A 15,932-nucleotide genomic window follows, 5' to 3' on the forward strand; every position below is an offset into this window, starting at 1 on the left:
GTACGGGGGGTGAATTTTTTCATAACAAGGTCATTTCAAAGATATTGACATAACGAGTCTTCCAATGAGAGGCACAGCTGACTTGATTGACAGGCGGGAACACTGTAGCTGTTGGCGAGGAGGCTCAAAGCCCGCCTCTTTGCGTCACAATCGCTCGACAGCAGCAATATGACTGCCGCCGCTGATTGGCTTCAAAACAGCGCTTCAGAAACAGATGGGTGACATCACGGATACTATGCACTGCAAGAACTCAAAACTAAGCAAGTGTTTTTGTCTCATTTCAGGTAAAAAAAATATCTTCTTAGACTCTAAATAAACCACATTCATCTGAGAAGTCAAGAGAAAAATCTTATCTGAAGATTACACAAGCCATAATTAAGGCTTGAATTGCATCTAATGTGTAAAAATGATTCTGTCAATGGAATAAGACAAGTGTACTTGTGAAGTTCCTTGAATTAAAACATTATTCTTATTTCAAGTTACTTTCATGGTACATTTTTCTGATTCCATTGGCAGATTTTTTTGCTTATTACAAGCAATTCAGGTCTTATTTATTGCAAATTTTAGTATCTTCAAATAAGATATTTTTCTAGACTTGTTTGGCGAATGTGGCTTTTTAAGTCTAAAAAGACATTTTATACTAGAAATAAGATACTTAGTTTTGGGTTTTTGTAGTGTGTCCATTATTTGTACAGTCTACGGTGCCATATTGGAAATGCTGAACACAACCTAACTTCTGTTGAGCTAGTGTGGGGTAAAGAGGCGGGCTTTGAGCCTCTTAGCCAACAGCTACTGTGTTCCCGCCTGTCAGTCAATCAATCAATCAATCAGTCATGTCCTTATTTGGGCAAAACTTGTAATCTTATCTTCTTTTTGGACCAGGATCTAAAGATCGTCTTTTTTGAATGGGTGTGTATGTGGTTTCCTGTGTTTATGCAGCCCGCCTCTAGTGGACGCTCGATGAACTGCAGTTTGTAACACTTCCGCATTGGCTTCAATTCTCCAGACCGGAGGTTGCTGCTTGCTTTAAGCCCATTAAAAAGGAAACACTGTGGGGATTTTAAAAAGGAAAAAAGTGGTGACCTGGGATTTATCCAACAGGATTTTTCATTTCAATTGAAATTATGATGCGGCAACATGAACAAATACAACAATGGAAGCATTGTGTGCAGTGAATTAACCATTCAATAGCTACAGAAGCTTTCTTTTGATATGCAGTCATGATAAGGAAACATGGCACTCCAACTTTTCTTACTTTTCCTACCAGCTCTACTTTGGCAGCAGTGTGAGAACTGAGCCATGGAGCAGGGGGTGGGGGAGGCTTTGTTTGACTGAACCTTATCTACTGTTCATGATAAGGTCTGTCGTAAATGATCACACAGGGAAGTCCGTGCATGACATGTTCACCAAACACAGGCTTTCAACACATCCACACATACCACTGTGGGAAGTCCTGCTTATGTGGATTGTGCAGGTCATTATAGTGAGGATCAGGCTTTATTTGCCTATGGTGAAGGAGTGACCAAAGGGCAGAAGAGGAGTGCAGAGTGTGTTGTGGTTTCTGAGAATCAGGCTAGAATTGATTGTATGGTTAGAAGTCTACTGCAGAAATTACCCAACAACTATTTATATTACAGATTAAATTGTGTGAGTATCTTTTAAAGTTGAAAGTAGTCAGGCTTAGGCCGGCCACACACAATCCTCTGAGCACACACACTAGTATTTATCTGAACCACTGGATGAAGTATAAGATCATCTGGACACTCAGCCTACAACGCTGATAAGAAGCTTCTGTTTGTTTACTATTCGGCACAGAAAAGACGGCCTTTGAAAGCTGAATCAGATACCACGTCTGTTTGACAACATAACAATACAAGTCATCAAAGTGACGGCTTGAGTGATGAAGGAGCAGAAGCCTTAACAAGATATCTCAATGGAGAGTTATCTGCTAGAGTCTTACACATCGAACTTCCACCAAATCCGTGTGCGGTCCATATCTGATCCGCCGGACAGCTGGAGTCATGTGACCCAGGTTTTCCCACGGTCATCATTGAATCAAGGATTCTCCTCCTCCTCTCCTCATCCATGTTGTCTTTCTGGTCCTCTGAAAACCTCTGACCTGTTGACTCCAGGCCTAGCTCTGCTCATCATGACGGTTTGTTGTTGTAGTTAAGTGAAATACATAGCGGATCCAGTGGAAGTTAACACATTGACTAGAATAGAAACCTATCAGATCCGGTACTGTGATGGATCGGATACGGACTGGATACAGATCTGGTGGAATTTGGCCGTTAATACGGAGGTGCAACACATCAATTCAAAGATCCACAAATCAATATCATCTCAAACCCTTCCCTTTAAGGATGCACCAATCAATGCATCAGAGAACCAATAAATCTATACCTGGATTTAAGGAAATGATTGGGTCTCATTTGCATCAGCTCACAGTCTAACTATTCATTCAGGGTTGATTTAAATATAAAATGTGTTGTCTTGTATCCATTGCAGGCTACAGGAATTACTCAAATCTCCATTTTATTGCTGCAGTCACCAGATTTTGAATAATTATCCAAAGGCTCTGTATATGATGTATCATAAACACATCTTATTCACAACTTCTATGTCTCTGCAACCCATTTTGTCGAGTGTCAAGGTGTTGTTATGCTAAAAATGTGTCTTAAACTGGAGTGGTTTTGGGATGGTAGGCCAAAAGCTGTGTAATTTGAGGTCGCCAAGTTAAACACTGCATGCATAATGTCATGCTCTCTTTGCCTTGTGGAAACCACATCAACTACAGGATGTCATTCAGGTAGCTGTTGTTGTTCTGCACCTGAATGTTACATGCTTCATGATTTCCCTGAGATTTTTCTGGGGGCTGCTTTATCTTCACAACATTTCCAATTTAAGTAGTGTAAAAAAAACCAACAACTCATATGTAGGGATGTAGGGATATATCGCAGATCGGTAAAAAATTGATACAAATAAGGGTGGATTAAAATCGATTCAACATCATTTGTATCGGGATATTATTTTTAAACAGTAGAAGGCGCTATCTGCATTATACTCTGCTTGTTCAACATCATTAAGTCTCTTGTGCTGCTCTCTCATCACCTCAATATAATCTGTAGCTGATTAATACCATCAGATAGGGCAGCAGTAGCTCAGTCCATAGGGACTTGGCTTGGGAACCGAAGGGTCTCTGGTTCGAGTCCCAGTATGACGAAGTTTGGCAAGTGGACTGGTGGCTGGAGAGATGCTGGTTCACTTGCCTGGGCACTGCCGAGGTGCCCTTGAGCAAGGCACCAAATGATGGCAGTATCCTCACTCTGACATCTCTCCCTTGGCATGTGTGTGTGCATGATTGTATGTATGTACCAAAAAAAACTGTGCGTGTAGCATGATTCAAAAAATTGAATTTCCCCCCTGGGGATCAATAAAGTATGTTTCTTTCTTTCTTCTTTCTTTCTTATATACATTATATCGTGAAGGAAATTTTGATTTAGGGGGAAAACAATGCATTTGGCATTATTTTTGACATGGACAACGTTTGTGTTTCTTTAATGATAAACGATAATTGATCGTTTACATTTCCAAAGATCAATCATGGAGAATACTTGAAAGTTACATCCTTAATTCAAAGAGATTTACCTTATTTGTTTTGGGGTTTTTTTAAGTTATACTTTTTGGCCTTTTTGCCTTTATTTGATAGGACAGCTGAAGAGGGACAGGAAATGTGGGGAGTAGAGAGCGGGGGAAGACATGCAGGAGATGGTCAACCGGCCAGGAATCGAACCGGCGACCCCTGCGACGAGGACTGTAGCCTCTGTATGTGGGGCGCTTAGACCGCTAGGCCACCAGCGCCCCACCTTATTTGTCTTAATATTAATTATTTTCATTTGGGAATCGTTCACTTTCCATTTCTTTATAATTGTTCTGAAATTTTCCTGCAAGGTATTTTTGTGCAATCATTTTTATTTTTTTTGCAAGGTGCAGTGGTTTAATTTAAGTTACAACACACCTTAAAGACACTGTGAGGAGTTTTTCACCAGCTGAGAAACAGACTGAAACCAACACTGATGCTTCTTTATGATATTCAAAAGCAAACAAAACCATAAACAACAACGCTGCTACCTTCTCTGTTGTCATTTTTAATGCCATAAACCACTCAGAGGGGGTAGGTGTCACACCACATGATTGACATTTGGCTTTAGAAACAACCTTTTTAGGCTGTTTTCTTGGAAAATAATCACATCCAGTGATACATCTGGCTGTTAAAAGACAACACGGTGAGGTTTTTGTTGAAAACACTACTTTTGCATGCACAGAATAAGAAATAAGAGGTATCACTTTGTCCACAATGGGGCGCCTAAATTGATATAAATCAAAAGTTCCTCACAGCAGCTTTAAAAATGAAAAAGGATGACTTTGTTTACAAAGAAATATAGGAGAATATATAAATTGCATCTGTCCATATCTGAGGGTTTAAATAAAATGATAGTTATTTAAATTTTGAGTTCAATCCAGTTTTCTTTAAGATCGTTAGAGAATCGTGAGTGCATCGAATCGTGGGTTGAGTGTATCCTTACATCCCTTCTCATATGGCATGGACAGACCTGCTGGAAAATCAAACCTCAGAGATTAACTCCAACATCTACGTCCAATCTTAATGGGATTAAATTACACTGGAGTTAAGTGTGTGTGTGTGTGTGTGGAGGGGGGGGATTGTAATCTGATTAGTGGAGAGAGTGGTGAGAAAATGAAAACGCTGATATGTTGAGGGGGACAGAGGACTAATCCTTTGGTAGAGCTGAAGGTGCTCTGCAACAAAAGATGTCCCTGCTGCTGCTGCTGTTGTTGCACTGCAGCTGTTTACATTAAAGTGAATGACACCAGTATATAAAGAGGCTATTACATGTTCCTTTTAAATGCATCAGCCTATCTATGTGTTTGCTGGGTGTCTCAGAATAGACAGGAGGACAGCTGTTGATGTGAAACATACCAAAAAAACAGACAGCTGCTTCATTCAGTTACCGTCTAAAAACACCATTCCAATGCATCACATCAATGATTAACATCATTAATTAACACATAACGTTGACATGACACTACAGTTATAATATCAGTGCTTTGTTTGGCTGGATTCATGTGAAAGTGGAGCATCAGAATGGGACACAGAGGATACTGCGCTGATGCTAGCAGCCATGTTAGCATGTTGTATAGGGGAGGGGGGGGGGGGCACATATAACAGAAGCAGCAACTTGCGGTACACCTACCTTTGTGAAAGTAGAGTCAATGTCTCCCTGTTAGACGTCCAGGTTGTGTCAGGGTGTTACTATCCAAAAGATACCTCGAAGAGAGGGCATTAGCCAGCCTCACTGATTCGCTTCAGGGTAGTTCAGTTCCAGTTTTAGCTTGTGTGTGTGTGTTAGCAGCTAGCTAACACTTAAAGCTGCTGGCCCTGAACGCTCCTCAACTTCTTTAACGTTTCTCAGCCTCGAAAGTCTTCACCTTCTTGTTGTTGTTAACTCACACAAAGTAGCTGAAGATAGGTGGGGGAAAAAATGCTCCTTAATTGGTCAGACTTTGTGACACAGAGCATTTAAAAAAAAAAAAAAATTCAAAATGTCCACGACATTCAGCAAAGGAAATACAAAAGGCAGAGAAATGCGCCGTGCAGGTTCCTCTCTCGACAGTGTGCCGCACCCAGGTGTTCTCAGGTGTTTCCACTCATAGTCTCCTGTCGGTTCACCGTGCAGACGAGGGGAGCTACATGGAGGCTGTTGGAGAACAACATGAAGCGGTGGGGTTTCTTCTCTGCGACCTCTGAGAGAGTGTGTGTGTGAGTGTGTGTGTGTGTGTGTGCATGAAGAAGAAGTGGGCTGTCCACCAGAAGTCGCTTTTCCAGCCCAAGTGGTGATGCGTTCAGGGTCTCGCACACACACACATCCATGAGAACACTTTTCCTTTCTGTAAAAGCTCAACATGGGGATTTACATATATATAATAAAAACAAATCAGACCATTCTTGATTATGAGAACAGTTATATTAATTTTTCGTCATATTTTTGAGCTCACATCAGTGTTTCTTATCAAGTGGCGCCCCCTGGTGCACATGACTCCATCTCCTGCAGGGGAATCTGTGCAAGTCCTCAAAATATGCAAACCTCAATCCTTCCACAGTATGGAAATTAGGGTTGCAAAGGGGTGGAAAATTTCCTGTAAATTTCCATGGGAAGTTAAACTGGGGAATTTTGGAAATATTCCAAATTGGAAATTATGGGTGATTTATCCGAGATCAGGAGATTTCATTTAAAGCCCATATTAATAATAAGAAGAAAGGTACTTTATTAATCCCCAGGGGGGAAATTAAATGTTTTCACTCATGCTATTTTTTGGACATGCTACACACACAGTATATACATACAATCATGCACACACATGCAGTGAACATGCTTAGGGAGAGGCAAGGCAAGGCAAGGCAGCTTTATTTGTATAGCGCATTTCATACACGAGGGCAACTCAATGTGCTTTACATTAAAACATTAAAAGCACTGGAGACATTCAGACAGGCATAAAAGAACACAATTAAAATGACAAATATAATTAAACAGAAAAGAGAAGGAAAATTAGAAATATATTAAAAATTACATTAAAAGTTTAATTTAAAGTGAGTTAAAATGAGCTAAGATAGGAAGGCAGTGGCAAATAAAAAAGTCTTAATCTTGGATTTAAAAGAGGTGAGAGTTGGAGCAGACCTACAGCTTTCAGGGAGTGTGTTCCAGATATGTGGTGCATAATGACTAAACGCTGCTTCATGTTTCATTCTGACTCTAGGGACTGAAAGCAGACCAGTACCTGATGACCTCAGAGGTCGAGGTGGTTCATAAAGTAGCAGCAGATCAGCAATGTATTTTGGGCCTAAACCATTCAGTGCTTTATAAACCATCAGCAGGATTTTAAAGTCTATTCTCTGACAGACAGGAAGCCAGTGTAGAGATCTAAGAACTGGAGTGATGTGGTCTACTTTTTTGGACCTTGTTAGGACTCGAGCAGCAGCATTCTGTGAGCTGCAGCCGTCTGATGGAGAGATGTCAGAGTGAGGATGCTGCCATCAACCAGCACACCCCGAGCAGTTGGGGGTTCGGTGCCTTGCTCAAGGGCACCTCGGCAGTGCACAGGCAAGTGAACCAGCACCTCTCCAGCCACCAGTCCACTTGCCAAACTTCGTCCATACTGGGACTCGAACCGACGACCCTTCGGTTCCCAAGCCAAGTAAGTAGAACTTTATTAAGTGTTAAATATTTTATTGAACCATCAATTCTTTCATTTAAGAACAAAAACGTGAATGTTGAGTTAAATATTACTCATCCCCCCTGACCCAACCCATTCAAATATTAACAAAAATGCAATCCCAACAAAGTTCCATTCAACATGCAAATAAAAAGTGCTATTTAGGGGGCATGGTCTCAATAGCCCTGCAGTAAGCAGTGTGCTATGTGCATGTGATTGAGGAGTAGATATTCAACTGTACTTACATGTAATCTGGTTGTTTTAGTCAGGAGGATTATGCTAGAATATATTTTCCCCAACTATATTTAAGTTCCCTATTAAGAGCCAACCTTCAATTTAGTAAATTCCTGGTTTATTCCTGTTAATTCCCATGGAAAGTTTCCAACTTTGAACACTATATATCACTCCAAAAATATGCACAACTTGCAGCTGTGCATACAGCTATGCCTTTATTATCAAAAAAATCAACATGTCAGAAAAAAAACACAGGTGTTCACTTTCAGGGTCATTTTTTATATGAATTGCTCACATATCAACACACTTCGATGGCTTACTGCAACACCTAAACACAACACATCCACATCATTGGTTATACATCTGTTTGTCACACTGTAAAAAAATTAAACTCTGCTTTTTAAAATGCCTATTGTACATTTTATAACAAGGACTCTCCCTGATGTAGTGTACATCTTACAGGTAGAAATCATCAAGTAGAAAACAAACACAAATAATACAATTCAAGCATCAACATCATTTCTACTTTCTACAATTAAATATAAACCTTCTTTGACAGAAACAACCGTCAGCCTTCATCATATCACAGTCTTTGTTTCCTTCGTCTTCGTCAGTCCTTTGCATTGAAAGAAGGCGTCCTGGCGTGGACTGCGCCCGAGGAAGGTTTTCAGCATGTCCATCCCGTCCACAGAGCCGCCAGCTTCCAGAATCACCCTCCTGTACTCGTTTCCAACCTGTGTAAAGCAAACACGCAGCTGTTAAGATATATTATCAGGTAAATGGATACAGTATGTGTGTGATATATTGATACGAGACCTACCTTTGGGTTCATGATGCCCTCCTTTTTAAAACGATTGAAGTAAATGTCCATGGAGTAGACTTCACTCCACAGGTAGCTGTAGTACTGCCCATCATATCCTCCAGCCAAGTGGCTGAAACTGGCCGTCATGTTGGTACCTGAGAGGACAAATTCACACGTTCACTCAGGTTTACTGTTTGTGCTTCAAACTGGAAATCAAACACAGACCCTTTCTTCCTGGATTGAGCTGTTTATCTTATTTTAATATTCACAGTTTGAGGATTCTTGTTAGCACATACCTGGTGTAGCAGGGACACCCAGGATATCTTCGCAGTGTTTTGCAAACACTTCAGTTGTGTCTGCACAAGAGCTAGTGTGTAGCGTCTGGTCCACTTTACTGAGGACGACCTGGCGCAGGTTCATCAGTCCTGAAGAGTAAAAACACGTCAACAAACTCACAGAGACATTCAACTCCTGGATAAATGTTAAGTTTATGGCGAGTCTGGAGTCTGACCAGTGTTGGCGACTCTGGATGCGATCAGCTTGTCGAGCAGGTTGTCCGGGATCGGGCTGCCGTCCTTGTAGTGTCGGGACATTCTTCTCAGCGGCTCCTTCTCCCAAACCCAGTTCTCAAGCATCTGTGAAGGCACCTCCACAAAGTCCGTCTCCACAAGGGTCCCACTGAATTCTGAGAATGTGGTCTGAAAACGAACACACACAAAGTTCAGGCCTAAAATGCAACAAACTAACAAATATAGTGAAGGTGCTGATCACAGCTGCCCACCTTAGAACAGAGCTCGTGCATCACATGACCAAACTCATGAAAGTAAGTTTCCACTTCATGGTGCTGGAGCAGAGAAGGCCAACCTTTTCTGGGCTTGGTAAAATTAGCCACCATAGCTGCCACTGGAAGTCGGCGTTTTCCATCAGGTCCTTTGCAGCCCGGCTGCAGCCCGAAGCACGCTGCGTGGCCGTACTTTCCTTCCCTGGTGGAAAACAAGGTCAGAAATGTCACACAGTGAAAGACTGTGACAGGAAGGATCAGGAGCTGCAGGCTATGCTATCTCAAATTATATACTCTAAGATTTTATGGTCTTCTGTGAACTGATTAAAGCTGGGTCAATAAATTAATTACTTGACTAATAGAAAATTAATTGGCATCTATTCCATGATAAGATAAAGCAAGGAATAATCATCTTATATCGGTCTCACAGCAGGGAATCTGTGTTAGAACAATAAAAGTGATAGCAAAAGGTTAAACAGGAGGAACCAGATCCAATAAATAAATAAACAGACTATAAGTGAACGGGCTATGAATATGTAAACAGTGACAGCTGTTTGATTTACAGAGCTGCAGGAAGGAATATGCTTTCACAGGACATATCTGAAGGTCTTATTTCTTGTTATGCACCGCACTCTCTCTACCTTGGATGTAGGTCCATGTAGAACTGTCCGATCTCCTCTCCTGTTTCGGTGTCCTGGGCTGAATAAAGCATCACATTTTCGTGCCACACCTGAGCGTGCTCCACCTTTGTGAAGGAGAGACCCAGCAGCTCCTGGTAGATACCCAACAGTCCTTCTGTCACCACGTCCAGCGGGAAGTACTCGATGAGTTTGTCTTTGTTCACCGCGAACTTGCACTGCTCCACCTGGTTCATGTAGTACGGTAAGTCCCAGGCGTTGATCTGTCCGTCAAAGGGGAGGCCTTTCATCAGACACTCCCTCTTCTTCAGTGCCAGGATGTATTTCCTCTCTTTGATTCCGATGGGCTTCAGGGTTTCATAGAAGGTGTCTGCAGAAAGAGAGTAAATGGAGTCTTAAAGCCTCTGGAAACGTAAATGGAACATTTTAAATTATTATAGAATATCAAAACTGAATGTGTAATCAAGCTTCAACAAAAATCTGTGTGAAATTAAACATCCACATATATGAAAAAACAGCTTATTTTACAGGTCAGAGGATTTCTCTGGACTGTGTGGGCGTGGCAGGTTTACTCTTTGATTGACAGGTCAAGAGAGAGTTCACAGCCTGCATGTCTGAGCCGTCTGACTTTGAATCTTAAGACATAAAAACTCCAGAATCTGAAAATTATTCATTTCAAATGGTCTCTGAGTGCTGAGTCACAAAATACTTCAGAATCAGGACTTCTATCATTTATTAGTTTTATCACTCAGTAGTCTCCGGGGCATCAGGATCATGGGACGCCCGGAGCAGCGGAGGCTGAAGTGTAGCATGTGCCCGCAGAGGAGCTCGGCTCCGGGTCTCCTGGCTAAATTCTGAGCTGTTTGGGGAAAGTTAGTGAACCGGTCCTGGGTAAAGTTAGTGAACCTGTCCTGGGGAAAGTTAGTGAACTGGTCCTAGGGAAAGTTAGTGAACCAGTCCTGGGGAAAGTTAGTGAACCGGTCCTGGGGAAAGTTAGTGAACCGGTCCTGGGGAAAGTTAGTGAACCGGTCCTGGGGAAAGTTAGTGAACCGGTCCAGGGGAAAGTTAGTGAACCGGTCCTGGGGAAAGTTAGTGAACCGGTCCTGGGGAAAGTTAGTGAACCTGTCCAGGGGAAAGTTAGTGATCCGGTCCTGGGAAAAGTTAGTGAACAGGTCCTGGGGAAAGTTAGTGAACCGGTCCTGGGGAAAGTTAGTGAACCGGTCCTGGGGAAAGTTAGTGAACCTGTCCTGGGGAAATGAGCCCAGCACATGCAGGAATGCTTTAGCCACTCGGCCGCAGCTCAACTTAACCGCGTCCCAAAGTTTCCCCAAGGAGCGGAGTAGTTTTGTTGAACATGTGTGCACATGGCTCAGTGTTTCATTTATGAATGGTTAGATATTTATTTTGTCATAAATATTCAATTTAACCCTGCATTCTTTGTCCTAGCATTAGAACGGTATCAGAAACTTAACTGATAATACTTCAAAAGTTGATTGAAGTTCAGTTCCAGTATTTTAAATATATATTTAATAGTATGTAAATGTGACTATAAATATCATAGGTAGAACGTTTTCATTTATTTGGATTACCAGAGGCTTTAATGTTCAGAGGACACACTGTTGAGTTTCTGTATCTCAGCTATTGCTACAACTTTAAATGTTTACATCTGAAACAGTGAAGTGAAAGACTCCTCACAGGAGCTTTAAACTTTATACTATGAAAATAAGACACTGATACAGCAATGAAAGTCCACTTCCCTATGTGATCTACGACCACGTGTGTGTCCATGAGCTATAAATTACTGGTTGTTACTCTACATGCAAGAGGCATGTCGAGCAACATGCATTGCGTTACATGCAGCATGTAAGCGGTGTCGCCTTTCTTTCCTCCACCGAGCCGGTATCTCCCTCCACATCCATCCATACATTTTTATAATCCCGAGCTGTAATCAGATGGCGTGATATATGTTGCTGTGTATTCGTACACGTGCATGTGAGGTGAAATGTCACGGAGGGGGTCATACCTAAAAAGTCAGACACATTGCTGGCATTCTTGGCCATGTTGATCTGCAGCACGTAGTTGGCGTGGCTGCTGTAACCCAGTAAGTCTGCCACCTTTGCCCTCAGTTGTATCAGCTGCTCCAGGATGGCTGTGTTTACCTGGGTAAGAGAAAGGAGACAATAAAAAGACTTAACTGAATGATTGACATTTAATTACATAAATACATTGATTTTTTGCTTTATGAGTAAGAATTGTAGAAAGTAGCATGCCATAAAATAAATATATGTGAAATGGAAACAAGAAAATATTTCAAATTTAACTTATTCACATTTATCCACATCTATTAGGCAAACTTTCATAACTTTAAAAATAAAAATGAATATGGTTTGATAGGAAATAAACATTTGTTTTAATAAGTCTGAAACACCAATGAGAGTTTCACAGATTCAACTTTGTCATTTAGTTATTTATGAAGAAAATTTTAGATATTTTCTTAACATCCTAGGTTTGCTCATTTTTCAAAAATTCCCCAAGCCTTGAAATTGCTATCTTTCAAATTCCATGACTTAGATATGCATAGAAAAATTCATAAAAATAATACAAATATCCTTTAAGAAATTAGCATTTAATGTTTATATGATATAATTTAATTCTTCCAAAATTTCTTATATTTAAACATTCTATATTTATTTCAGAATAGCTTTTATTTTGGATCTTTATTTATTTATTTGCTTATTTTTTTCTCAATATATCTGGGTTTTGTCCAAGCGTGCCGGATACGGCCCTGGTGGTGAGGCTTTCAGCAGTGTGACTGCCCCCTGGTGGCTGGCTGCAGTATAGGTCAAAAAATCCATCTCAACTTAAAAAAATAAATACACAAAACTTCAAAGGACACACAGCGTCTTGTGACGTTACGCTGTAGGGCGGAGCTTATTACAAAGGCTTCACAGGCTCTGGCTGCACAATGGCTGCGCCCAGGAGAGGGATTTTTTGACTTCAGAACTGTACAACGGGAAGAGGCGGAGCAACGCTGTCCATTTTTATTTACAGTCTATGGTTTTGTCTTACTTGCTACTTGTCAATAGATGCTAATTTCTATATTTCACTTAATGTCAGATTATCTATCCTTTTTTATTTTATTTTTGTATTTATTTATGTGTTCTATTATTATTCTTTTTATCTATTACCATCTGTTGGCTTGTCATTTAGTGTTTCCTGTTTATTCCTCTTCCTGAATCTCCTTCATTGCTCTGTATTAAGGGTGAGCCCTTGGTCAGGGGTGGGTGGGTGGTGTTAATGTGGGGTAGTGTCTGTACAAGTTCAGTGTGTTGGTATGTGTGTTTATGTTTATATGTTGAATAAACTCAAAACTTCATAAATAAAGTTTTTTTTTAAAAAGAATAGCTTTTAGTTTTTATTTTCCCTTTTGTTGTCACGCTTCCTTGAAAGGGAAAGTTGTTGATTAACTGTCTTTAGGTGTGTCTTTTAGAGTAATTTACATACAGCAATAAGTAATAAATAAATGTGAGACTAAATTAGAATATTTAATTTTTTGTTTGCTTCACATTAATTTAGTTTTCCTAATTATTCCTTTTTTAGCACACTACAAAAGCTCCATAATAATGCAGCAAAAGTATCTCAAAAAAGCACCTGTTTATTTATTTCCCTGCAGCCAAAAGTCGATCAATAACTGTCCTTTTTTATCACCCCACCTGCAACCATGCTCTGACTTAATGCAGCGTACAGCATGAGTAACTGTTCCAACAAACTGAGTTTGTCATTTTGTTGAAGATTTGGACGTGAGGCCCGTCAGCTTGTGTAACAGCTCACCGAGAGGCCTCCTGTCTCACATCATGTTTCACCACTTTAAAGGTTTCAGAGGGAAATGTTGGTTTACAGTAGCAGAAATGTAATACTGAGCTGATACGGCTTTAGAAAGGTTAAACAAAACAGTGCTGCTGACATCAATGAGGCACAATTGCACACATAGTAACACTGCGGAACATACAAGTATCATTTTCACTGATGCCCTTTGTGGTTTTGTGGGTAATTTGATTCCTTTACAGGCTTGGCTTGAGTCCAAACAGAGTTTATTACAGCAACAAAATGAGTTCAGGGAAAGGCGCCCTGAATAACTTTGAAAACAGGTTATGACACCTTAAAAATGTTGAGGACCACTACTTTAAGAACTGTGCTTCATAACAGGATTTTAACAGCTCTACAGGTTTAAAAACATGAAGTGAGTTGACATGATTTAATGCAGTCAGGTGTGTGTAGGATGAACACATGTATGATCAGACCTCTTTGCACCTGCTGTGAAAAGCCGTTTCCATCCTCCTCCTGGTCTCAGGATTGTGACACCTCTTCATGAGCGGGAAGTAATGTGGATACTCGAGTGTCACTTTATAGCGCCCATCTGCTGTTTTGTCCAGGCCATTCAGATAGCTATCAGCCAGACCGCCTTAACAGAAAAGGACAACTATATAATGAAAAAGTCAAAACACATTAATAACACCAGACTGGGTTCAGGTTTAAAGGCTTACCCAGTTCATGCTCAGAGAAGACGAGGTGAGTGTTGTCCTCGTTCAGGTTCTGGTTGAACTCGATGGACAGTTCATTTATTAGCTTGGACGTTCTTTTTATTTCCTTGGAAAAGAGAAAAAGAAGAAGAAGAGTATTCAAGATGAGAGAATTCGACTTGATTTTAAAGGGGACATATCACGCTTTTTTCATCAATATATATTGGTCTAAGAGGTCCCCAAAACATGTCTTTAAAGTTTATGCTCAAAAAAACACTTTGAAATCAGATTTTGGTCTGCCTGAAAAGTCCTCTTCTTCAGTCCTCCTCAGAACACTCTGTTTTCTCTCTGACCACGCCCCCTCAGGAAGTGGATGTGCCTCGGCTCTCCAGCACGTTGATCTAATGTTTACATGTTGGCTGAATATACACGGCTGCACAGAGATCACGTTACTTCAACCCTCTGAATCTGATCCTGAGGAGAGGCGCCTGTAGCAGGACCTTTCTGAAGGATTGGTCACAGATTTAGTGTTTCTTGTTGTTTTATTTGTCAGTATGTCGACGTGTGTCTTGGTACACAGCTACGAACATGTAGCTATGTGGCTATGCTAACTAGCGCTAGCACTTATCCATGATAAATAAAAATCATCCACTAGATCTTCAAATCTGCAGACGTGGGGAGTAAAACCGACCTTTGTGTTTATTAAGACAGCCTACAACTAGCATGCCTCCCTCCTAAGCTCCTTGTTAGCACACATTTGTGCAGGTAATGAAAAACGGGGGAGGGGATTCAGTATTATTTTATACAGTCTATGGGCTGAACAAGCTCCGAGCTCTGACTCCGTGACAGACCGGATATTGTTGTTACGTAACAAAAACACTGAAGTCTGAAACGGCTCGTTTCACACACATTTACAGAAAGGTGGAGAAATCAGAACAGGGGCAGAATGGATTTTTTTCATTCTCGGGGGGTTTGTAGACATGCCAGGGAAACATATTTCAGGTAGAGAACCATTAAAAAGTCAATTTTGCATGATATGTCACCTTTAAGGATGTGACATAACAAGCCTAACAATCAAACTACATAATTACAGCACTGCCACTTTCCATTAAGAATGCATGATACTGGACTCCTGCAGATATCTGATGAGGAGTACTGATATTTTCACCTTTTTCCACCTGACAGCAGCGAGCAGCAAAAGTCTTTTTTCCTTGAATTTATATTTAAAGATCCTTGCAACAGATTGAAATTAATGTTTCAACTTTTTTTTAAGATGTATAAAAGAAAACGAGACCAACGACCACAAGACTGAATATTCCTGCAATGTCATTTTTGATGTCTTTAACAGCTAACAGTAAAAATATTAAACTTTCCACAGTAAATATTCACAATAAGTTACATATTTAATTGTTAAAAGAAAATAAGGGTAATAAAATTCTCACTTAGGCAGGAAAAAAAAAATCACCAAAGAGGTGCAATGTACAGCTTTGTCCACAGGGGGCGCCAAAATCAATGCAAAACTGAGCATTTCCCATAGAAGCTTTATAATCCCAGGCTGCAGCTGAATGGTCTTTTCTTGGTTAGGAAGGTTCCAAAGTGAGGGAACTGTTTGAATTAGGGCTGGGTGATAATTTTAATAACGATAATTATCTTGATATAATTTTTCT

At 40.6% G+C, this 15,932-nt stretch overlaps 2 protein-coding genes across 5 annotated transcripts in view; both read right to left on the bottom strand.

Moving 5' to 3' along the window:
- Positions 1–5,849, bottom strand: part of erbin (erbb2 interacting protein) — a 102,395-nt gene extending 96,546 nt beyond the window's left edge. For all 3 annotated transcript variants that reach the window (XM_034709240.1, XM_034709239.1, XM_034709238.1), the window contains exon 1: positions 5,274–5,849. The gene's annotated coding sequence lies outside the window, so the exon portion shown is untranslated. The remainder of the gene's footprint in view (positions 1–5,273) is intronic.
- A 1,877-nt stretch (positions 5,850–7,726) lies between these two features.
- Positions 7,727–15,932, bottom strand: part of nln (neurolysin (metallopeptidase M3 family)) — a 32,925-nt gene continuing 24,719 nt past the window's right edge. For both annotated transcript variants that reach the window (XM_034709970.1, XM_034709969.1), the window contains exons 5-13: positions 14,290–14,392; positions 14,047–14,207; positions 11,769–11,904; positions 9,749–10,115; positions 9,108–9,309; positions 8,838–9,024; positions 8,623–8,751; positions 8,345–8,481; positions 7,727–8,258 (exon numbers count right to left, since the gene is read on the bottom strand). In XM_034709970.1, coding sequence (XP_034565861.1) covers positions 8,103–8,258; positions 8,345–8,481; positions 8,623–8,751; positions 8,838–9,024; positions 9,108–9,309; positions 9,749–10,115; positions 11,769–11,904; positions 14,047–14,207; positions 14,290–14,392 — 1,578 coding nt within the window. In that variant the 3' untranslated portion in view covers positions 7,727–8,102. The remainder of the gene's footprint in view (positions 8,259–8,344; positions 8,482–8,622; positions 8,752–8,837; positions 9,025–9,107; positions 9,310–9,748; positions 10,116–11,768; positions 11,905–14,046; positions 14,208–14,289; positions 14,393–15,932) is intronic.

Source organism: Notolabrus celidotus, chromosome 19, assembly GCF_009762535.1.
Source record: "Notolabrus celidotus isolate fNotCel1 chromosome 19, fNotCel1.pri, whole genome shotgun sequence".
Classification (NCBI taxonomy): domain Eukaryota; kingdom Metazoa; phylum Chordata; class Actinopteri; order Labriformes; family Labridae; genus Notolabrus; species Notolabrus celidotus.